Genomic DNA, 24,261 nt, shown 5'->3' with positions numbered 1-24,261 from the left:
AAATGTAGTAATACATACATATATATATATTTTTTTTGCACACGCAGGTGTCCAGCGAGAGGGGTGAGTCCAGAGGCCTGGCTGACACTTGAATGACAACCGCAGTATTGCGACCACACCCCCTACCCCAACACACACACACACACACACAGTCCAAGGGCACCTTTTATACTTCTTTTTTTTTGGTCTTTTAAAGTGTTAAGAAATGGCAACCGCAACTTTTCTCTTCATTTTATAGCCAGCCAATCACAGCACAAGCTCCCGCGAGACTCCCAGGACCTTCTCACGCCGGCAGGAGCCTTAACCATAACCAATCAGATGGCTCCATTTTTTTTTCTTTTTCTTTTTTTATTCAGGCAACTGCAGGACTCTTACAAGACTCTTGCGAACCCAACAGTCCAGATATACAAATTGTTTTGAACCTTATTTCTCATAAACTACCAAACAGATTAACACCAAATCACAAAAAGCACACTCTCTGGACAAAGATCTTGTTTGCTGCCAAATTTGGTGCAATTCCATTCAGCAGTGTTCGTGTTGCCTATTTAAAAATACATCGGGATTTTGCATTTGGCACCCCCTCCCCTTTTTTTCCCCTCGGCCCCAGCTTGACGGATCTCCCCAAAACTTTCCATGAAGAAACTGAGCAACAAAGAGGGGCCGATCTTGTGTGAGAAAGTGCCCTCTTTCTGCATGGTTATGCCACCTTTGTGAGCTTCCCCAGGCCACTTGCTGCTTTCAGCAACTGGTCCCCACTGGTTCTGACCCCCACTTTGGGCAGGAGAACCGGCGGCAAAAACAAGTGAAGAAGAGGTGTGCCCACCTCTGCCAACTCCACCCTTCAGGTTGGGGATACGAGGTGAAGCACAACTCTCAGTCCCCGCCATCTTACAGTTGGAGGGACTCAGCCAACCAGGTAAATCCCATTGGAGGGTGGCATAATAGGGAGTATACCCATCCCATGGAAGGGACCCATTGGTCCCAGCCTTTTACCTAGCTGTAATGGCCCTAACTCTAGTATTTAGGGGCACCCCTGAACCTTTCTTCTTCAGACAAGAACCTGGAAGAAGAAAAGAAGACGGAGCGAACAGCCATGCCAAAGCGAACAGGGAGGACGCCCACTGACTTGGCCACCGTCCTGTCCCCACCTCGAACCTGCTCCAGCGAAATCCTGGTGTGTGCTGCAGCCAGCAACCTCGACAAACCCAGAGGACCTGCCTGCCTTCCATCCCAAAAACTCTGTCTCCCGTTCACACGGGATATCTTAAAACAAAGGATTCCAGTTCCGCAAGGATCCGCAGGTCTGCACCACACTGCAACTGACGCCCACGGCCCGAGTTCGAGTGGCCCAACACCAAGAGGAGGTCCCCCGGCGATGCTGACCTGATATCTGGCGACCCCTGACCTGCCTAAAGCCTCCAGCCGACGCCTGCAGCCTCAAACCAGAAGGTTCCCCCAACCGCGATCAGGAGCTGGTAAGAAGATCTGACCCTAAAAGGCACCCCTGCACCCAATGCACCACGGCCTTGGGTGGCCCAACCGACAGTGCCTAACCAACCCCCAAGATCCCAACTTACCTCTCCAAGTGGTGGTCGCACCCAGAGGACCTTCATCCCCGATTCTGCAGTGCTTTTGCAAACCAGAGACTCCCCATTCAAAGCTACAGGGCTTCCGATGCAAAAACAGCATTCTGCACCCGGTCACCCCAGTGCCACCGAGGGTGCATCTTTTGTGCTGTCCTAAACCCCATTTGCCCTGAGCTTAAGTACAGGAGCTTTGCTCACACCACCCAGTGGCCTGCTCGTCAGCAGCCACCAACTAGAGGACCCCTATCTCAAATTAGATAACATCGAGCCTCAGCTCTATGCACGCGGCCGCCCTAGTGCAGCTGAGAGTGTAACAAGAGTGCATCCTTGACCCAAGGGGACTCCTGAGCAGTGGCAGTTCACAGAGAGAGTGCGGTGAGGCAGGGAGGGGCAAGGTGGGGGGGTAGTGATGTCGAAGATACGACGGACAGGAGTAAAGTAAGTAAATAAATTAATAAAACCATTTACCTTGCGCTCGCTGCATCGCTTGCAGTGCATTTTGTGAATACCCTTGGAGCTGTAGTTACTCCAAATGGTTAAGCTTTGAATTGGTAGTGCTGCCCATTGATTTGAGAATTGAGATGGCAACGCTGTGCTGGGTGTATATAGTGTGACCACGTGAAAGTGATCTGAGGAGATGGTACTGTTGCGATCTAGAATAGGCCTTAACGTTCCGTCCTTCTTGGGAATGAGGAAGTATAGTGAGTACACACTGTGTCCCTAGTGTTGTTTTGGGAGTATTTCTATAGCCCCTTTTTGAAGGAAAGGTTGGACTTTGTCTTGTAGGAGTGTAAGATGCTCTAGTGGCAATTTGTGTCCTTGGTGGTATTGTGGAAGGTGTGTTTGAGTCCTAAACAATGCCTATTGTTGATAATAGATATAACCCACTGATCTGTGGTAATTGCTGTCCATTGTTGGTGAAACTGTTGTAGCTGTCCCCCTACTGGTGGGATATGTTTGGGGGGGGGGGGGGGGGGGTGTATAAGGTTGCCACGGTTTTGTAGGTGTGGTAGCTTTTGAGGTGGAACCACTACCCCCCCTTTCTCAATTTTTCCTATAGTGTGACCTATAGTATGCACCTCTTCAGTAGTGTGCCTGATAGGACATTCAAGGGGATAATAGGACCCCTGCTGTTTATAGGTATTTTCGGAGTCAGTGGATGTTCCAGGGCTTGCTGCCCCTCTATACTGTCCCCCATATTGAGACGTTAGGAGGGCAGCAATGGCTTTAGTAATATCTGTATTCTTTTTTATCTTTAAGCATTTCACCCACCATTGGCCCAAATAGATTTTGGCCATCAAAAGGTAGGTTCAAGCGATGTATATCTGGATTAAAGTTTAGATATTCTAAACCATGCATGGCATCGAATAAGGATACTAGTATTTACTTTTCTTGAATTTGGCTGTGCTCCTAAGCCTGTTTTCAGAGACCAATATAGCCCGAGGTCAGTGGGGTTCCAGAAGCCACCTTAACAGTCTTTGTCGGGATACTGGAGGCTTCCCTTGAGTGCATGGATAAGGGTCCTTGGAGTCAGAGCTGTCGCCACTGCTAGCCAGCAGTAAGGGGCGATACACTGTCACCATCTGTGCCTCGCTGTCTTTGGCTTCTTGTTCTACCTCCGTCGACTGTTCCATGAAAATGTTGTGCATATCTTCGGTATGCCTCTGCATGGCGGAGTGGGCCCAACTACGTTCACTACGCTGCCAAAGTATCTTCTTGGAGCGGAAAGCCAGACGCCTCACAAAACCCTTCAGCATGTTCAGGGGACAAACCGATTACACACACTATGCTGGCCCTGCCTGGAGTATATGGCGTGACACTTAAGGCAGAAGCTGAAGGGCGTATTTTCCATCTCTCATCGTCAAGTGTAAGACGTTTGATGCCGTTGAATTGGTTGTCAAGAAAAGGATGATGTGTTGAAGGCCAGGCCAGAGTAGGTGGATCGAAAGTTGAGATAACACCAGGGTGTGTCCTTGTCTAGGTCGTCCATAGTTAAAAAGAACGGGAGCTGTAAGGACCTCAATACAGGAATTAAGCTTTGGTCACAGAGCTCCGAGGTAAAGGTCCACACCAGATGGGGGGAAAAACTATCTAAAAAAGGTGCCAGGGAACATGTGCACTAGAGGAGGAGTCACTCACTATACCTTGTGACTCGAAGACTTCTTCGAAGAAAAACAACTTGCAAACGTCCAAGCCCAACACTAGATGACAGTATACGCTATGCTACAAATTAAGTTTACAAACAGGTGAAGTGAAGAACAGTCATATTGAATGCCAAAATGGAGAAGGCATGTCTATTTGATCTAGAATGGTGTAGAGGGATGTTCATTCTAGGAAGTCAAATGCCTTTGTCACATTCAGAAGGACAGCACAGCGCTAGTCTCGGATTGTATCTGGTGGAGTGGGGCACATGCAACACAAATTATGCAAAGTTGATCTCTCTGGAACGAATCCTGCCTGATCTGGTAGTTTCATTTCTTATTGGTTAGCAATTTAACGGACATGTTTTAATCGCTCACTTTTCTGATCAGTACAGCTAGTGCTTTCTTTGGACTTTACCAATCCCCATAGGATCGGCTGGTGGCGTATGTGCCCAGATATTTGGATATATATTCTGCTATCTCGTTATATTTATTTTCTCTGATTGTGTTGGTATATATGCTGCGGGGATATAAAGCAAAGAAATTAGTGACTCAGACGCTTTGATATCAGTAAATGGAGACAATGTAGGAAGCTGGCTTTTTATGTAGAGCCCCTAATTGAGGTACACTATGTAGCAAGTCCAGAAACCCCTTATTGGCTTACAGTGCTTAAATTCATATTCCAAAATGCGCTCTTTGCGATAGTGTGGGTGAGTTTTTAAAGCTTATCAAAGGGTAGTGCTAAGCATATGTTCTACACACAGTCAATAAATGAGACACACTTAAGAAGAAACTCTAGACTGATGTAGAAAAAGAACATTTGTATACAAGTTATGACACCAAGATTATCGGAATCAGGTAAGTACTTTAGACGTTATCAATTTTTGCAGTACCGAGGAAAATGGCAGCCATCAGATTTGAGGCATTAGCCTCGAACGTGGTAATGTCATCCTATGGGGGAAACATGCACTGCACAGGTACAGGTACACTTACAGCCTACTTAAAGGGCTGTTCTTCTGGACTTAAGGTAAGTAGGGGCCAAATGGCCATGAAAGCACCAGCACCTGCCTTGGTGTTTTGGGTGAAGAGGTGCTTTGTGCTGGGGCAGCCTTGAACGCTACCTGTTAAAGTCAAATGGAAAAGTACCTGTAGGAAAAAGGTTTGACAGAACACTGTACCAGGCAGCTGCAGTCGGTGCCTGCTGGTGCAGGGAAGTGGCTCTTCCAATTCAAGGGAGAAGTTGATGGGATGAGGGAGTGCTGGGTAGACAGCCAAGGGTTTGGGGAGGTCGTTGCGCTTCAGGATAAGTCGGTGTCGGTGATTGTCGGGAGAGCAACAGTTAGGCAGGGTTTTGCACCAAAGTAGGTGCTGGTTCACAGTTCTCACATCTTTGACTGTTCTTTGTCCTTCTTTCAGGCATACAAATCTGAGGTCCTGGAGTCAAGGGGCCACCTAAATACTACCATTAGAGGTGTTAAGTGGAGTGAAGGGTAGAACCCAATGGGCTACTTACCCCTGGGGTCACTACACCCCCTATGACCACTTCCTGTGGGGAGTGGGCGCAACCTTGTCCCAAACTTCCTAATTCCACCAAAAACAAGATGGTGGAACCCTTCCTTCATAGAGCACATCAGGCAGCCTACCCGAGGGGTGTGACTAGTCTTTTGGTGTCACATGCCTACTTGCATCGCTAATTTTCCATCTGTTCTGGTGCCAAATAGGTGTCAGGGCAGGGGGTGGCATCTCCCAGGTCTTGGGGAAGCCAGAGTCGCATATCAAAGGTTGCAGGGGCTTTGCAGCCTCTGGCCTTGATATGCTATCTTGCTGGAGGTGAGAATACTTTACTACGGAGCAGACATTGTTTCTATCCTCATAGAGTGCAGGCTCCCACCTGCAGGGTTCAGAAACATGTCTGTGGTGGCAGGGTGGATGATGCCAGTCAGCCAGTACACTAGTTTTTTTAGGGGGTAGCTCTAAAGTGCCCTCTGAGTGAAGGTCATAATATATCTAGTACTGGTAAAAGTACAGATTGATTAAGACAAGTTACTTGATAACAAACACCATAGATTTCAGTGTAGCCATCATGTAGCTGGAGAACTCGTAATGCCCAGTACATATACTTAAGATGGCTTCCCTATTCACTTGTACCATCTAGTAATTGAAATATCTGCTTATCCAGATAAGCCTCACATGTAATATAATGCACCCTGCCTTTGGGCTACAAGGCCTGCTGTAGAGGTGACTTACTTATATGCAGTGACTTTGGCATGGCAGACATTGAGGGTGCCATGTCATGTTTCACTCATGGTTTGCACCATGTCACGCAGCTTGCAATGGCAGTCTGCATGCAGTTTGTAAGGGGGTCCCTTAGTGTAGCATAATACATGTTGCAGCCCTTAGGGACCTTTTTTAGAACCCATAACCTAGGTTCCATATACTAGGGAGTTACAGGGTTGCTAATGTGTGTGCTAATTGTAAAACAATTGTACCTTGTTTTTAGGGAAAAAGCACTGGCACTGATGCCTGGTTAGCAGGAACTCAGTGCACATCAATTGAAAAACATTAGTACCAGTGGAAAAAAAATGGGCGCGATCATGACATAAAGGGGCACTTTCCTACAATGGACGAACTGGTGAAATTTCAGAATGTCTGTTTAGGAAGAAACAACAGCATATGGGTGACAAGATGAGATCATCAAGAGTGAGAGATACTATTGAAGGGAGCAGGAGGTTCTCAATGGTGTTCTATGCCATGTAAATATTTAGCTTTAATTTAAGGTCTTGTGTTCCAACTACATTACTTGTGATCTAAAAAAGAAAACATTGTTCGATTGATATTTCCCGAGCAGCATCTTCGTACTTCTTAAAATTTGACTCCACGTCTTGTTGTTGATGCTACTACTTCTGTGTAAGATTATTCAATGTAAGGGCCAGAGGCTAGAATTACGCTGTTCTTTCTTCGTTTTATTGATACAGAAGCCATTATAAAACGATAACTGACTTCATTTCCCATAACTCTAGGGGAAATTGTCACAGTTCAACCAAATAGCAACATCCAATCAGACAAGGCCAGGACCTCCTCTCCACAATCCCAGGTCGCTGCCTCCTCTTTCTTCGCTGCTCCAGCAGCGTGTTAACTATCTCTGTCCACTTGGCATCCTTATTTCTGCCATTTTTTGCATTTCATTGTGGTTTATTGGCTATTTGTGCTTTTATAGGCTTGTCTTCACAATGTGCGGCCGCAGAAAGGCTTGTCGCTCCTCCGCGGCGCTATTTATTAGACTGACGTGCGGAGGCATCTGGGGCCACAGCGGTGACCCCATTGTGATCATGCAAGCTCGAGGCCCACCAGGGGCCTTATTTATGACTCCACAGACCAAGCCAGTATTCTTTTAACAAAAAAGGATCGACAGAAGTACTTTATGATACCCAAAGAAATGTATAAAGACCTGTTCAGATTGACTGCACTTTGAGACAGTCTTCAGACTCACTTCTGTAACTATGCTCCAGGCCGAAATGTTTAATTAAACCAACTGTTCCTGTTTTGCCTAACGCCTTTTGCATTTTGTCTTTTCAAGGTAAACTCATATTAGAGCAACAACATCATACACAAACATGCCATAAAATACTTAAACAGATTTAACAATGTAGCAAGCAATTTCTTATGATTAAAACATTCTCGATTTATTTACCTCTAGTTGATGCAGAAGAGCCTTTCCCTTCTTGTTGATCTCTACCATCAATGTAAATATAGCAACTTTAATGTCCTGCTCAACTTGCTTTTGATTTTGATTAATTTCATGAATTCTATTGGAAAATAAAACTGTTAAGTCCAATGTATTCAAGATATCTCACATCACTGCTTTATTTGTAGCAAAGAAGAATACAAGAGTTAATTTAACCATGGAGAGGATATCACCTCTGCGCTTCTGTGCTTTCTTACTGTAAATACAGACACACACATGCCTACAATTTCAGTCTATTACTTTGTGGAACAAAAGAATACCCAAGCTGGTGCCTCTTGCCAAATTAAAGAATGATGCAGCAGAACACAGAAATTCATTACAATTTATCTTTTGTGACAGGTGTTTAATGCATTGGCCAACATCGATTTCAAGCCCATACAAATCTTGCGGCACGTAAAGTATCTAAACACAGGTCAAATTCCTTACTTACCATTCTTTGTATATTGTTATATTGTTGACGCACCTGTGTAACTATGTATATTGTTATATTGTTGACGCACCTGTTTGACTTTGCACACTTTACCCACACCACCTCAACGATCCCTACTTCTCTACTACTGTCGCACCTGTGGGACTATACATCCTGCACTCACCCACCTCAACTATGCCCACCTTTAAGCTCCAAAAATTTTAAACACGCTTAAGCAAGTATATGCTCCTTATTTTTGTACTTTATATTATTGACGCAACTGTTTGTCTTTGCACCGTGTACCGACACTACCTCACCTGTGACCTACCTCATGTTTTTTGACCTACCTATGTAACTAAGCACCTTGTACCTAACTACCTCAAATATTACTTTGTATTATTCCTTCACCCACGTGTCCTTGTAAAGCGCTCTGATATCTGCAAAGATCTTGTTCGCGCTATATAAAACTTTCAAAATAAATAAATAAATACAATGTTAAAGTTACTCATACATGATGTGACAGACGCATAGGGAGAGACGTGACCAGATGAGGAAAGCAATGATTATATAGAACTAGTGGTGCATACTGAAGGAAGCTTGCCCTATATATAGTACACTTCAAAGAAATACACTGTGAAGAGAGCCCAATGAGTCCCCAATTAGTTGACAGAAGCAAAAGTAGAAAGTACTAATGCTCTATTTGTGGTAGTGTGGGTGAGCAATTAGGCTTAGAGAGTAGTGCTAAGCATTTATTGTTCTCACAGAGGCAATAAATGAGACACACTCAAAGAATACATTTGAGACCAATTTAGAAATATAATTATTTTATATATAATTTCGAACCAAGAACTTCCTTCAAAGACAAGTACTATATTTCTTATGAAATTTCAAAGATGAGCAAACAATTCAAAGTTGTGCACAATTACACACCATGCAATCCTAAGGGAAGAAAAAGCAGGTGGGTAAAGCACACAGCACAGGTTTAGAGCAGCAGGAAGACAAGGCTCAATGTTCGTTCAGTGCATTCAGAGTTCGGCCAGGAGCTGGCACGCTACAGGGAAGGGGTCAGTCTACAGACATGCTGCACAGGGGAACTTACGGGCAAGTCAAAAAAGAGCTCCCAAACAGGGTCTGAGGATCGCAAGGGCCTTAGGTACAAGGGAGCACAGTCGATTTGTCATGACCCAGGCCAGTTTGGCGCCTTCAGACTCACAACTGCTATCTCAACCCGACAACATACGGGTGAACTTACTTTCAGTTAGTAGTAAGCGCTGGCAGCGTTCCGCGAAAGTCGGGAGAAGTTGTTTATACGACCAAAGAATTTTCCTGACAGTAAGTTCACCCATATGTTGTCGGGTTGAGACAGCAGTGTTTATTTAACATGGTAGTTTTCTTAGATGTGAAGAGGATGTCACTTTCTTTTTGTTTCAGACGTACGAGCCCGAATGATTTAAAGACATGTAAGTCTGGACATGGCGATATTTGTATAGTTCATATCGGTTGACAGTTCCCACGGGCACTATGCACATCGGACGGGCACTTTTTTACATATTTTTTCACCATGAGGCACTATAATCACGACATGTTTGCTATGGCTTATAAATGTTGACACAGTGGGTTGCTGTATTGATGATTTTATTCACAGATGATGGATAAATGTTTATGTTGTCACTTTTTGAATTCATAGTGATGCCCCCTGAGGATGGGCTTATCAGCCCGAAATGCATAGGAGTTGAATAAGCAACAATGTCATAGTAGGATAATCATGGAAAACGGAAATGAAATGATGAGTAAATTTCATTAACCAAGCATGAAACAATTGGATAAAGAAAACGTTTGAGCAACTGAATATAACTGTTGGGAGTCCCAGTTTTTTTTCTTTTTTTTTAGGGGGGGGATGGGGAAGAGTGCCCATGGGGATGCAGCTAATGATTCATTAGAAGCACTTATTAATAGCTCCATACAGGTTCCTCACAATACCTGTGGACATCTAAAGGAGTCACTCCCCTGCATCTGCAGGAACCCAAACAAAGCGGACTGGTCTGCTGTTCCTGAGCACCTAAGGACTCTGAAAGGTTCAGCAACACAGGTGGTGGTTCTGCAATTCCCTTGAGGCATGTTTGAAGCAAGTATCCCTTGTAGGAACCACTGGAGCAGTACCCAGTGCACCGCGTTAACTTGCAGTTGCCAAGGCTTGTTAACTCTCTCCTCCAAAGACTTTCAGGTTCCAAGAAGCTACAGCCTCAAGCATTTCCTGCATTGAACAGCTTCGCCTGCACCGCATCCTTTGCACCGTGGACCTTCATCCTTTGGTGAGCTGCACGAGGTCCTATTGCGACTCCTGTGCCACTGGCTTCTGGGTCCTCTCGAGGGTCTTCTTTGGTTCCTGCGGGCTCCCCTGCTTCCTCTGGCCGGCTCTGACTTAGCTGCTGGTGCATCTATTTCGAAAACTACTTTGGTTGCCGTTCCCAAGGCTTGTTGGGGCCCCTGCTGGACATTGACCCCTTGGCTCTTGACATCAGACGTGGGACAGCTCGTGAACGGCTCTTGGTCTTCCACAGCGTCACTTGGTCTGTACATCTGCAACTTCACGGATACCGTCAACTCTCCTGCAATATCCGCATCGGTGGCCATTTGTCTTCTGTGCCTCCAGGTCAATCCTGAGAGGCATATACCCTGTCCTCTCTGCTTGCAGGTACCTCTCAACTTGAATCCACCTTTGGGTTCCACTGGACTGTTTCACCTTCTTCGCCAGCGGCATCATTGTGGATCGACAGCGGTTTCCGATGTCACTTCGCACCGGCTTCCCTGGTGTAGGTATCCTGGTTCCTGGGGCATCCACAGGCGAGGTGACATTCCATCCTTTCATCTTTCACAGGGTGTCTTCAGGGTTCGCTGGGAAGGGTTATTTTTCTTTAAAACTGCATCCACAAATTATCCATTGACTTGCATGGAGTATGCGGCCGTGTTCCCCCTCTGCACACGACCTCCATGGGGTTCCTAGATACCAACTTGAGTGGTTCCGTGGGTCCCCGACTCTTCTATGTCTTCTGGGTCCATTATCGACTTAAGTCATGGTTCACATTCCACTACTTTAGTATATGCTTTCGTCTCCCCCTGTAGACCACTGTGTATTTGTACTACCTACATGTTCTATTTCCCAAGAATTGTATGTATTGTGGTTAAATCTTCGGGTAGGAGGGGGCGTGGCTAGCAGCCAACGAGAATGGCTGCTGCCTACGTGAGCTCACGTTCCCTGCATACCATCCCGACATATCCTGTGCCCTCCACGTGAATACAGAAGCTGTGTCGAGGTGGCGCCATACTCCCTACCTGAGTGGTTGAGGCTGGCGAAGTCTGAGGTCGTAAGGTGGACATTTGCGACCTTTCCCGAGACCTGGAGGCGGCAGTAATGGTGGCCCACCGGAGCGGACGACTGAGGCTCTGCGGAGGCGGCAGCGAGAAGGCTCCGACGTGCCCAGCGGCGGACAGTGGTGTTGGCAGAAACAGGCACTCGGTGTGAGCAGTGCAGTGGCCCGGACTAGACTGCGCGCGAAGCCGGGGCTTGGGAGGTGAGAGCCGGGCGACTGGCGCTCTGACTTGAGGTCCCGGCGTGAAGGCCTGTGACCGGGGCCTCTTAAGATGCATCGTGAGGAGCCCGGGCGGAAGGCGATGCCAGAGAGAAAGTGGTGACTGGCCAGGAGTCCCGTCAGGAGATGAGCCGCTGCGGAGAAGGAAGAGGTATGCGGGAAGGTGGTACCCCACTGCGAAAAGGAGGATGGCACACGGCGGCAGGCAAGATCGAGAGGCCTGGCGCGAGTGAAGCGGTGGGCCACAGTACGCAAGGCCCCGGCTGCGCGGTCTGCGGGGCCTAGTGCTATCAGACGGCGGCCTGCTAATCCCGGGCTGTTGGGGGTAGTGGGAGGATCCAACTCCCCATATTTGAGTGTAGCCCATTTTCATGGGCCAGATTTGACCCCTGAGCCCCACAGTGTTTCGTGGAGGGCGGCACACCTAGGAGCAGGAGGTTGTAACTAGTAGCCATTCCGGAGCTGCTGTGATCCTCCACAAGGATATAGGGCGTGCTCCTGGTAGGGGCGACTGCGACTTTTGTACTTTTGGATTGGAGCCTCTGCCCCAGGACACGGTGGATGGAACCCCTGCATGGGCGGCTCAGAGGCCAACTGCAAACCCTGAGGGACGAACTGGGAGCGCTTGTGGACAGGGCCGAGTAAGTGCAGTGGCGGCCAGTCTGGACTTGGCATTACAGTGTGGTGGGGATTGGATTTCGGCCCTCATTGGGCTTGGAGGTGCCTTCGCGGAGAAGGTAATTGCCCACTGGGGCACATCCTGAAATGATCAGTATTGGGGCCACAGCTATAGTGGCGTGACCGGGCTGTCTTTAGGGCCGAACTGACTCGAGAGTGAGGCATAAACGGACTTGTCCCATGCCCCAGAGAGGCAGTGATTCAGAGATGGCGGTCATCCTCGCCTGAGACATTTGAAGCTGGTTGGGGGACGGAGGCCTCGGAAAATCTGCTGAGAAAGAGCACGGGGCTGCCTACCAGAAAACGTTGAAGACAGAAGATATCCAAAGTAGCCTTGAGATCTCTCCTGACCCCCGGGACATCGATTTGCATACATGGCGACGGGAGGTAGGGGCCCTAAAGCGAACGCCCAGAAACAACTGGCCAAACTTGCCTGGTCTAAGGCCAAAGATAAGGGTGAGCCACAACAAATGGGGAAAGAAGAAGGGCCAAATGAGCCTAAGCAGGGACCGGAGCCGATTCTTCATGATGTTATGGCGACGATCAGTGGAGTACGCACATCGCTGGACTCGGTTATGGTGGAGGTCTCTCTCATCAGGGAAGACTTTAGGTAGATGGACGACAGGGTTAAGGAGATGAAAGTTGCTACTACGGCCCTACAATTGGATAAATCAGAGCTCCAAACGCAGGTGGTTGAGCTGCAAAAGAAACAGGAGCGCATGTCACAACAACTGGACGATTATGAAGGTCGCGCCCTCCGTAACAATATACGCGTTTTGGGGGTTCCGGAACGGACAGAAGAGCCCGCTGGAGACCTCTATGTAGAAGAACTAATCACCACGCATCTCAAACCTAAGACGCTGTCCAGCTATTTCTCAATTGAAAGGGCTCACAGGGTGCCAGGTGGTAGGCCCAAACCAGGAGCCCCCCGAGGCCCATAATAGCCCGAGTGTTTAACTTTCGAGATCAAGACATTATCCTGCAGACAGCGAGGTCCAGTCCGCCCCCTCTCCCCTGAAAGTTGATAACTATGAAGTCGCCTTCTTTCCAGACTTCACGGCCAAAGTTCAGGCACAATGTCGTAGGTTTAAAGCAGTGACAAGAGAACTTCGCAACCGTGAAGTGAAGTATGCGATGCTATTTCCGACAAAGCTGAGAGTGGAATCGGATGTCAAAACGTTGTTCTTTGAGTCACCGGAGGAAGTGTGGGTCTGAATGGACGGATGGAGCATAGCTGGAAGCCAAAGAAGAGACCGTGCTGGCAGATCGGGCCAGCAAAGACGCAGCTGTACAGAGGCGCTGGATCTTGTGCTGCTGCAGGAAACCCACTTGGTAGGTAATAAAAGCAAGGCCCTTAATAGGTGGGGATACAGGCTCCTGGTTCATGCTGACTATACCACTGGCTCTAGAGGTACTTGTATCCTGGTTAAAAAAAGGCAAGCCCCTGATTATACACAAGACATGGGCGGGGGGGTGGCGGTTTGCTGTGGCCGAAGCCGAGTGGGAGTGGAGAGCTCTTAATGTGGTTCAGTTTACCTGCCACCGGCACTGGGTAAGGTGGCTCTGGCAGACCTTGGTAAAGTGTTGACCGGACTCCCTGATGGCACCTTGATAATGGGCGGAGATTACAATATGACTATGGATGATACAATCGATAGATACCCACAGAGACAGGGGCAAGACCAAATGACCTTATGGCAGAATTCACCGCAGCAATAGGCCTCTCAGATGTGGGGCGGGAGTTACAATTAGCAAATTCCAAATATACCTACTTCTCTAGTGTACACGGCAGTCTTTCCCGTATTGACTACTTCCTTACATACACGGCCTCCGTAGGTAGCTTTAGGCACCCTCAGACGTTGCCCTGAGGCATATCGGAGCATTCCTCTGTTGGGATTGAGTTCACCCACGAGGGCGACAGACTCGAAATACTATAGTTATTAACCCATGGCTGTTGAAAATACCGGACATTAAAGAAGAACTCTGTATACAAACAGGGAACTATCTGGCTGAGAATCTGGGATCGGTAGACTCTGCACAAACTATATGGGAGGCATATAAGGTGGTCTTAAAGGGTTATGCCTTGTCATTGAAAACTAAATATATAGCGAACAGACCCTAGACATTGGTTCAATTGGAGGAGGAACTCCAGGGCCTTGAGGCAGAGCACATAAATAACCCCTCAGGTGATACACAACATAGAACACTGAAACAAGACGAATACATGCTCAAGGCCTGTGAACATATGATGGCCACACATAGTGCTACCCAACATAGGTTGTACAAACTGGGAGATAGGGCCGGGAGGACTCTGGTTGGAAAGGAGGGAGCAGGGTACAAGGTGGGTGCCTTGCCTAACGTCCCCAAGCGGGGAGGCCCTCCAACAACCAAACGATATCGCGGAGGCATTTGCAGGTCACTTCGAAAAAATATATTCTCCCTCCGCCGCATATACGGCAGAAGACTCACACCAGCTTTTGGCGGATAGTGATGTGCCAGCTCTCTCGGAGCTCGATAGGGATACTCTGGAAGTGAATCTGACAAATGACAAAATCCAGAAAGCTATTGGCCAAATTAAGTTGGGGGAAAGCAAAGGGGCCAAATGGCACCCCCATTTAGTTCCTCAAGGTCATGGGCTCTCAGATCGTCCCACATTTGAGGGGGATGTATGAAGAAAGTTATGAGAGGGGATATCTGCCGGCAGACCAACGTGTTGCTAGTATTGTTGTTATTCACAAGACGGGGAAGCCTGTGGACGACTGTGGTTTATACAGGCCTATCTCGCTGATAAATGTGGAGGCAAAGGTCTTGGCGAAAATCTTTGCCACACGCCTTGGAACGGTGATCTCCTCCTTGGTACTCCCAGATCAGTCTGGCTTTATGCCAGGGAGAAATACGGCTCTTAACATTCGCCATCTACATAATGTGAAGGCACGCTGGGAATTTATAAGGGAAGACGCAGTTATATTGTCCTTGGATGCCTCCATGGCATTTGATTCTATTGAATGGCCATATTTATTTGAACTTCTCATGAGGGTCGGACTGGGCCCTAAATTTATCAGATGGGTGAAACAACTATACACTGACATACAGGTGCAGGTGAGGGTTAACAACTATATATCCCGGACGTTCACGCTCAGAAGGGGCACAACACAGGGATGTCCACTATCCCCATTGCTGTTCTCCCTTATGCTGGAGCCCCTGGCAGCCAGGATCCGTTGAGATGTGATGGTGTGGGGCTTCCGATGGACACTGGAATGTGAGGACAGAAAATCCTTATATGCCGATGACATATTGCTCTACCTTGCCTACCCGTCCATACATACTGTTCTCAATATTTTTGTAAACTTTATGAAGTACTCGGGGTGTGCAATTAACTGGGGTAAGTCTGTGCTGTTTGTGTTACATGGGCAGGCCCCCGTCTCCCCAAGGCCTGCAAGCTAGTAGTCGCAGTGGACGGATTTAAATATCTGGGAATCTTTGTTACATCAGAATTTGGCGACCCCGCTGGCCAGGCTGCGAGCGGACGTTAAACACTGGAGATCGCTCCCTCTGCCGTGATGCCCTTTTTAAAATGTTGGTACAAAAGCGGGTGGTGATGGACGGAGCATCTGAACCAATCAAACACTCACACCCAGTCAACAGATCTGGGTTTAATCCATCACCGTTCTTTAGCCCAGTCTGCCACCCCAGTTCAGACCCTGTGCCTTCGCTGTATCGGTATCTTTTTTAATACCTTGAAGCGCCTCATCTATGTGTGCTCCAAATAGAAGTTGGCCATCATAAGGCAAGTCGAGCACCTTAGTTTGCACTTCCGGCCGGAAGGTAGTTGCTGTGAGCCAGCCTTGTCGTCTCAGAACCGCAGCCCCAGCTAGCTGGCGGAAACCCGTCGATGCGCTATCCATCGCACAGTCAATCATCTCTGAGGCTGAGCGTTCGCCTTCTAAGAGAATCTTTTTTGCCTCTTCTTTCTCTTCCTCCGACAATGATCCCAAATATGGGGCGATATCAGCCCACATTTGACAATTGTAACGTCCTAACAGTGCCATGGAGTTTGCAGCTCGCACTGTCAACGCGGACATCGAAGAAAACCGCTTCCCAATATTGTCCAATTTTCGTCCCTCCTTATCTGGTGGTGCAGTTAGAGCAGCAGAAGGATTTTTTGATTTGCGCTGCGCGGGTAATGATCGAGTCCGGCTTGGGATGGCCAGTAAGGCAAGCTGGAGCTGTGTCTGGAGCCCTATATTTCTTGTCCAGCCTGGGCAGAACTGGGGGCAAGGAAGAAGGGTTTTGCATGATCTTAACCCCTTGGTCCCAAATGTAGTCTATGATAGGTATGGACCGAACAGCCTTTTTGAACGGTTCCTTGAAATCATAAAGGAAGCAGTCTTGTTGTTGGGTAGTTATTGGAATCTTGAAACGCAAAGCCGCCCTTTCTAGGATATTATGGAATCCCCCAATGTCCTCCGGGAGCGAATCGGCTTGCGTTGGCACAGGAGATGCTGAACATGGAATGACGTAACCATCCCACTCGTCATGTGAGTCCTGGAGTTCCCCTTCCTCCTGCTGTTGCTCCTCTTCTTCATCATCTGAGGATGGAGGATGCTGTGCAGGAGCAGGATCCGGGTGAAGCACTAGAGGTGGAGGTCTAGGCAAAGGCGTAACCACTGAAGCTGGTGGAGGTGTAGAGGGAAACCTCTGTTTGTAGTCCGCAATCAAGAACTGCAGATCCGTGACAATGGATGCAGGAAGACACACCATAGGTTGAGGAGGAGGAGGAGGCTGGAATTCCTCCTGGTAATCCACTTGTTCGTCCTGCTCTTGTTCTTCATAATCTGAACTCTCGTGATATTTTACGTGCAGTTCAGATGGGCTAGTAGCTGTCTGGAACATAGGACCCTCATCCGAGTCTTCGTTATCCAGAAGATGCGGAGGTGGTAAAGCCTGGACTCTGCTCAGAGAGGTTAGATCCGGTGCCAGAGTGCGCTTAGTAATTTTTAAGTGAACATATGCACTTTTCAAGGTAGGTTCCTGTGTCGTCGTCGAGCCAGTCGACGGGGTGGTCATCGACGGAGGGATGTCGACGACTGATCCAGAAGGTATCGTCGATGGTGTCGTTGACGACGACGTCGACGGTTGCGGCGTAGACGGTGATTTCTTCGTCGACGGCCTCGTCATCGACGATGGTCTCGTCCACGACGGCGTCGACGCCGATGGAGCTTTCCTCGACGTCGATGAAGTCTTCGGCGACGTCAATGGAGCTATCGTCGACGACGATGTGGACTTCATCGACGTGGAAGCGCTAGTCGACGATGAGGATGTTGTAGACATCGACGTGGATAATGAAGAGGACGCCACAGAAGTGGAGATGGACGCTGTCACAGGCAGCGCTTAAGAGGTCGTGAAGGGTTTCTTAAAGGTGGAAGCAGAGCTCTGAGGAGAAACCTTCATAGGCAAGACCTTAGAATGAACCTCTGAAGACTTCAGAGTCTTCTTTTGAGGTGGCTCTGAAGACGGTTCTGGGGATGTCACTCTAGGTCTTTTAGGAGAGGAATGTGGACTCCTGAAGGAACACTCACTCTCACCTGAAGAGACTGCCTGGTCTTTATCCTTCAGTCTCTGTAGCCATATCAACAGGCGCCCCTCTCTGTCCTTGAGGGTCATTGTTGAAAAGGTCCGACAGACCTTACAATCCTTAGAAGAGTGGTCTGGGTAGAGACAATAAAGGCAATCCTTTTGCTTGTCATCTACATGAAGCCTCTCCTTGCTACAAGAGGCACAAGGTCTAAAAAGTCCTTTTTTAGGAGTTTCAGCCATGGTAAACTGAAAACCCCACACAACTGAAGAAATTCTGTGAGAAAAGTACTGGAAAATCCAGAGAAGTAAGGAAAACTGAGCAGAGCTCAGTGGAGACTCCCTTAGCACAACATGCGGTAGAAAATCTGAGGGGCAAGAGCTCCTTCCAGGAAGGTTCTAGAGGGTGGTGATAGCAGATTGGCTCTTGGCCAAAGTTTGGTCCTTTTCACAAAAGGACATGGATATGTTACTAATGAGAGGCCTCTGGCCCATTACTATGTATATATGTCTATATCACATTCCTTTATTTATGTACCGGGGACTCCCACCCCGATGACGGGGAATGATTCAGGCATGTGAATCTATGAAAGATACCCATAATACTGGATAAAGAGCAATGCCAAAGGTGAAAGGTCTGTCAAGTGCACACAGACCAAAATGACTTGTAGGGCAGAGCGGGTAAAATGTCCTTCCCATCAAATCTGGCAGTTAAGGCATTGGTGCTTTGCGTACATATGCACAAACTCCTTGTGTGAGAAGTTGGTCCTAGTTAGCCTTCTGACTACCTCATCCCCAGAGAGTACCTCCTGATCCTCCTCCTCAACTGCTGAATCCGTGTTGTGGAGATCTGGATCCCCAGAGGTTCCCTCTAAGGCTGGCATGTTCTCATGTAACTGAGAAAGCTTTCTGGCATCATATGTCTCTAAGAGACCTATCAGAAAGGAAGTGGTGGGGTTAGACCCCTGCTTCAGTTTTCTGGAGACACAGATCTGTCTCATCTCATGAAAGCTGAGAGCTGCATATCTTGAAGTGACCTGTGGAGGGTCAACACTGACCAGGGGAGTCTCAGTAGAGTCCTCCTGAGTCGACATGCTTTTCTAGTGAGGTGTAAGTGGTGCACTTACCTACACTATATGTTTGCCTACTGATCCCTTGCTAGAGTTGTAGCTTAGGGTGTGCTAGGCCCTAGGAGCTACAACAGCTGGTTCAGTAGAACTCAGAGTATTCTAAGCTAAGTTATATGTACCTTTAGTACTTATGTGATCTTTCACAAGATATTCTTAGGGCATGTGTGGCAAAACAACAGCAAGCTCAAATCCCACCGCTGCCACCAATGTGAGAAGTTGGCCTGATGTGCAGTGCTCACTATTCTAGTGATCACTATATATCAGTCCAAACAACCCTTATTGATGATTGGTTGTAAGTCAACCTTATAGACCAGCTATCCTAGTAGCGTGGATACGAGCAGTCTAAGGCTAAGACTCTAGAGGGCGTGTTAAGCCAGCTGTTTTACCATCACATTACCCCTTGAACACCCAGTGAAAGGACACCACACAAGTTGTTATGAAAATAAACAGTGTATTTATTTATAACAAGACTACCCTGGCTCTTTATGAGACAGGGAGCTAAGCACACAACAAAACTCTTACGAAAATACTTTAAGTTAGCACGTTATACACAAATGCCCGAGGGGCACGGAAAACCATATACTTTAAAAGTGGAATGCGAATTACTAGCAGGTAAGTAACAGTACTAATAGGCTTTGGAATCGCTAGGACTGGACTAGGGAATCGTTAGATTACTACTAGGAGACCCAGGGGACTCGGGTGCAGAGTGTGCACTCTCACGCGGGATGCGGGACAAAGTCTATGGAAGCTAGAATTCACAAAGTTAGTGTTCACGGGCGAACCCGACCTGGTAGGGAGAAAAAGACAGTGGATCCTGACCCTTGGATAGTGAGGCTATGCTGGGACACCGGAGTGCCGAAGTTACCTAGCCCAGGGGCTGCAGCTGCATAGGTCTGAAAAGACGTCGGGGATCTCGTTGCCGGACCAGGAGCCTGGAAGGAAGAAGTTGCTGGCAGGCGACCAGTGAAGGAAAGTTCGATGGATCCAAGCCTGGATCAAGGAAGAAGAAAACCTGAAAGCAGAGGGGACCAAGTTCTTGAATCACTAGCCAGTGATTAAGTGGGCACCAGGATGGCACCGGGCGAAGTCACCGCAGTCAGGTGAGTGGGCGCTGCTGGGCTCTGCAGTCTCTCGGACCAGGAGGCGTTGTCGGCGACCAGGATGGAGGTGCGAGCTGTCCCACGAAGGATGAAGTCGTTGGCGTCGAAGTTACCCAGGATTGGGCAACAAGCCTTGGCTAATTCAAGCCCACGCGGTGGACTCAAAATGGCGTCTTGAGTGGACCAGGAGGGTCCGGGGTGCTCCTCTTCTGGAAGGGAGCAAGGGCCAGTCTGGAGCAACCAGACCAGCAGCAGAAATGTCGTCGGGCGTCGTCAGGAAGGCCACAAGCCAACGGGCTAGTAGCCAAACAACGCGGTGAGCAGCAAAAAGCAGAAGGGCCCCACGCAGATCGTGGAGATGCTGGGGGGCTGCTCTTCGGTGCTGGAGCTGCTCAGGGTGGGGGCTTCTCGGACCCCAAAGCACTCACCAGGAATTCACTCGGCGGGCTTGCTGGAAAGAAGTCGTGCAGTCTTGAAGATGGCCGGTCCCTCGAGGTCTCGTCACACCCACGAATCTCAGCGTGACTGATGATGCAGGTAGAGGTCAGAGGTGCCAGGGAAGCCGGTTCTCGTCGAGCTGGGCAGTCGGATTCCGGAGGAAGGACTTGCAGCAGACCGCAGTGTTCTTAGATGGTGCCTGCGGATGCAGGGTGACTACTCCTTAGTCACAAGGGAGAAATCTTAGGAAGAAGTCTTGAGTTCCTTTCGCAGAAAGTAGTTTCAGGATTCAAAGATGATCTGATTTGGAAGGGGGCCAGTCTCTACCTTTATCCTGTAAAAAGGGGCTGGCACGCGACTAAGTCCTGCCCTATGGGTGGGACTGGGAGGGGGGTGGTTACACCCACTTCCTTGGCGGGCTTTTCCCCAGCACAGGGTCTGGAGTGACCCTGGAACTGGTTCCAGCCAGCCTATGCACAGTGAGCACCGGGGTGCCACGTGCAGTCACCTTCCTCTAAAGCCCTGCCTACCTACAATACACAAAACCCTGTCTGGGACGGTGCTGGCACCGCCCCTGGCAGGAAACCCTTTGTCCTTATCTCCTGCCCTTGGAGGACTCCCAGCAGCAGGAGGGCAGACTTGTGTCTCGGTGGCAGCATCCATTTTGTGGATGCTAAGGCTCTGTCTGACTTTTAACCGAGTTATAGGTTACATGCATGTCGTGTCCCTCTAGAAGGGTGGAATGCTAACCCCGTCGCCAGAATTGGCGAGGGGTTAGTATTCCAATTCGTATGACACTTTACTCGACATGTTTTGATAAAGCGATACCAGAGTTGGCACATAACCGCGAGGATTATAATGCACTTAAGAGTATATGGTATGCGATATCATGGAAACGGCTACGGGATGGATCCCGAAAGCCGCAGACAGGCTCAGCTCATGCCAGAGCACCATCTCACACGATTCCAAGCACTCTGCCTCCAGGATTGTTAAGGCCTGCCATAGGAGTGACTGATAGGAGATCTGTGTGTCCATTTTAGGGTTAGATATAGGTATACTATATCTAAAGCAAAGGGTGATTACACCACCTTGCCCCAGCTGTCGTGCAGCCAGTTGTGTCAGATTTGGATGGCCAGCCAGGGGTGGCATAATACATGCTGCAGCCCCTGGTAGGCCCTGGGTACACCTATGCCCTGGGTACCTAAGGTACACTGTACAGGGACTGATAAGGTGGCTCAGTATCCAATTTAGATATGTACCTAAGGTACATGGAATCCATTTTACAGAGAGAGCAGTGGGCCTGAGGTCCTGAATAGCAGGGCCTCAGGTCAACTAAGTCAGAAAACCAGCAAAACACCAGGCAAAAAGTTGGGGGCAACCATAGTCAGGGTTCTACCTTCCTACATAACCCCCCCCTCCCCTGGTCAGTGTTGACCCTCCACAGGTCACTTCAAGATATGCAGCTCTCAGTTTCCAGGAGATGAGACAAATCTGTGTCTCCAGGAAACTGAAGCAGGGGTCTAACCCCACCACTCCCTTTCTGATAGGTCTCTTAGAGACATATGATGCCAGAAAGCTTTCTCAGTTACATGAGAACATGCCAGCCTTAGAGGGAACCTCTGGGGATCCAGATCTCCACAACACTGATTCAGCAGTTGAGGAGGAGGATCAGGAGGTACTCTCTGGGGATGAGGTAGACAAGGGTCTTGAGGTAGTCAGAAGGCTAACTAGGACCAACTTAGACTTACTTGGGCTAGGATCTGGGGGACCCCCAGTACTAACCCGAAGTGGGCCTAACCTTGGAGTTAGGAGAGATAGATCTCTTTCTAGGGACTCCAATAGATCTCTGCACTCTAATGCCTCTTCTCAGGGGAGAAGGAATCCTCCACAGAGGAGATTTACTTCCCCTCAGAGAAGGGAGCATGAGGCTAGGATGAGACAAGCTGAACTGAGGATTGAAAGGGAAGAAATTGCCCTGGCCAAAGAGAAGCTTGCCTTTGCTAGAGAGCAGCAGATGTGTGGGTTAGCTCCCACTGGTGGCAGCAATCTCCCAAGAGATAGAGAGAAGGGTTTAGATACTAAACACCTGACTAAAATAGTGCCCCCCTTTAAGCAAGGGGATGACATCCAGAAATGGATGGCTGCTTTGGAGAGGGCCTGCACTGTGCAGGGCATTCCCCAGAGTCAGTGGGCAGCTATACTGTGGCTCTCCTTTGATGGTAAAGGTAGAGATAAGCTCCTCACTACTAGAGTTGAGGATGCTAACAATTACCAGGTCCTGAAGAATACACTGGTTGATGGGTTTGGCTTAACCACTGAGCAGTACAGGTTGCTGTTCAGAGACACCCAGAAAACTCAGTCTCAGGACTGGTCAGACTTTGTTGATTGTGCCACTAAGGCTTTGGAAGGCTGGCTACTGGGTAGCAAGGTTACTGACTTCACAGGATTGTATAATCTTATTATGAGAGAGCAAGTCTTAAATAATTGTCAGAACCAGTTATTACACCAGCACCTGGTAGACTCTGATCTGACCTCTCCACAAGAATTGGGTAAGAGGGCAGACAAATGGGTCAGAACCAGGATTAGGCCCAAGAACCAAGGTGGTGACCAGAAAAAGGAATCAACCAAGCCTCAAGAGAAGGGTGGGAGTAAATCTACAGATCAAACCACATCAGGGCCCCAAAAATCCTCTGAGGGGGGTGGGTCCCAGAATCCTTCCAACAACCAGAAGAAACCTTATTGTTATCCCTGTAAACAGGTGGGTCATTTAAAAACTGACAGCAGTTGCCCCAAGAATAACAATAAGGAAAACATACCCCCAAGTAACATTCCCAAACCTCCTGTTACTACTAGTAGTAATCCCCCAGGTGGTGGGAGTGCCCCCAAGAATTTGGGTGCATTTACTTTGGGAGTTCCTGGGGACTCTGGCCTAACCAGGTCCCCAAACTTAGACACTCTTGTCTGTGAGACTGGCATGGGGTTTGCCAACTTCACAACTTGTCCCAACACTTTGGGCAAGTACAGACAGGAGCCCCTCATCAATGGTATAAAAGTTGAGGCCTATAGAGACACAGGGGCTAGCATCACTATGGTGACTGAGAGTCTAGTCCCCTCAAGGCAACTTTTACCTGGTGCCACATACCAGGTGACCAATATTGATGGAGTACAGAGAGATCATCCCATGGCAGTGGTCAATCTCAGCTGGGGAGGTGTCACTGGCCACAAGAGAGTGGCAGTGTCACCAAACTTGCCTGTAGATTGCCTACTGGGGAATGATTTAGAGCTCTCAGCCTGGGCTGAAGTTGAGCAAGAAACCCATTCTAAAATGGTGAACATCCATGGTAAGGTTAGTGGGGCAGTGGTAGCCACAGCCCCAGTCCAAGATATCCTCCCTGAACAGGTCAGGAGGGTTGTGCCAGTCACAACCCAATCTCAGACAACTTCCTTCCCAGAACAGGTTGTCAAGGCTGTGATGGTCACAGCCCACACCCAAACTGAGCCCCCTCCTGAAAAGGTTGGGAGAGTTGTGATGGCCACAGCTCAAACTCAGACAGATGATAGTGTTGTGAAGCCTGAAACTATGGATCACTCCACTCAGACAGAGAGTATTGAGGAGGAAGAGAAATCTCCCTCCCACCAGACTTTAAGAAAGGGTCAGCCTCCTCAGGGAACTGATCTGACCCCTTGTGAAGAAACTGCCACAGAGGTAGTCAGGCCTAGCCTGGCAGAACCCCTGATGTCAGTGGACCCTTCCAAGGTGGGACCCAGTCTGGAGCAGGTAACCTGCCCCTCTCTACCCTGCCTCAGTCAGCCCAGGGCTGTAGAGGTCAGGGAGGCCAGTGTTGGACCCCAAGGGGCCCCCTGTCCAAA

General features: G+C 48.6%; 1 protein-coding gene across 1 annotated transcript in view; it reads right to left on the bottom strand.

Annotated features, from left to right (window-relative positions):
- The window catches only part of TRIM24 (tripartite motif containing 24), a 1,142,914-nt gene that overhangs the window by 790,652 nt on the left and 328,001 nt on the right, over window positions 1-24,261 (bottom strand). Inside the window, exon 6 of the mRNA XM_078672569.1 lies at window positions 7,419-7,533. Coding sequence (XP_078528695.1) covers window positions 7,419-7,533 — 115 coding nt within the window. The remainder of the gene's footprint in view (window positions 1-7,418; window positions 7,534-24,261) is intronic.

Source organism: Lissotriton helveticus, chromosome 1_1 (genome assembly GCF_964261635.1).
Source record: "Lissotriton helveticus chromosome 1_1, aLisHel1.1, whole genome shotgun sequence".
Lineage (NCBI taxonomy): Eukaryota > Metazoa > Chordata > Amphibia > Caudata > Salamandridae > Lissotriton > Lissotriton helveticus.
The sequence above is the reverse complement of the archived record's forward strand: the minus strand, read 5'-3'. Positions and strand labels throughout refer to the sequence as shown.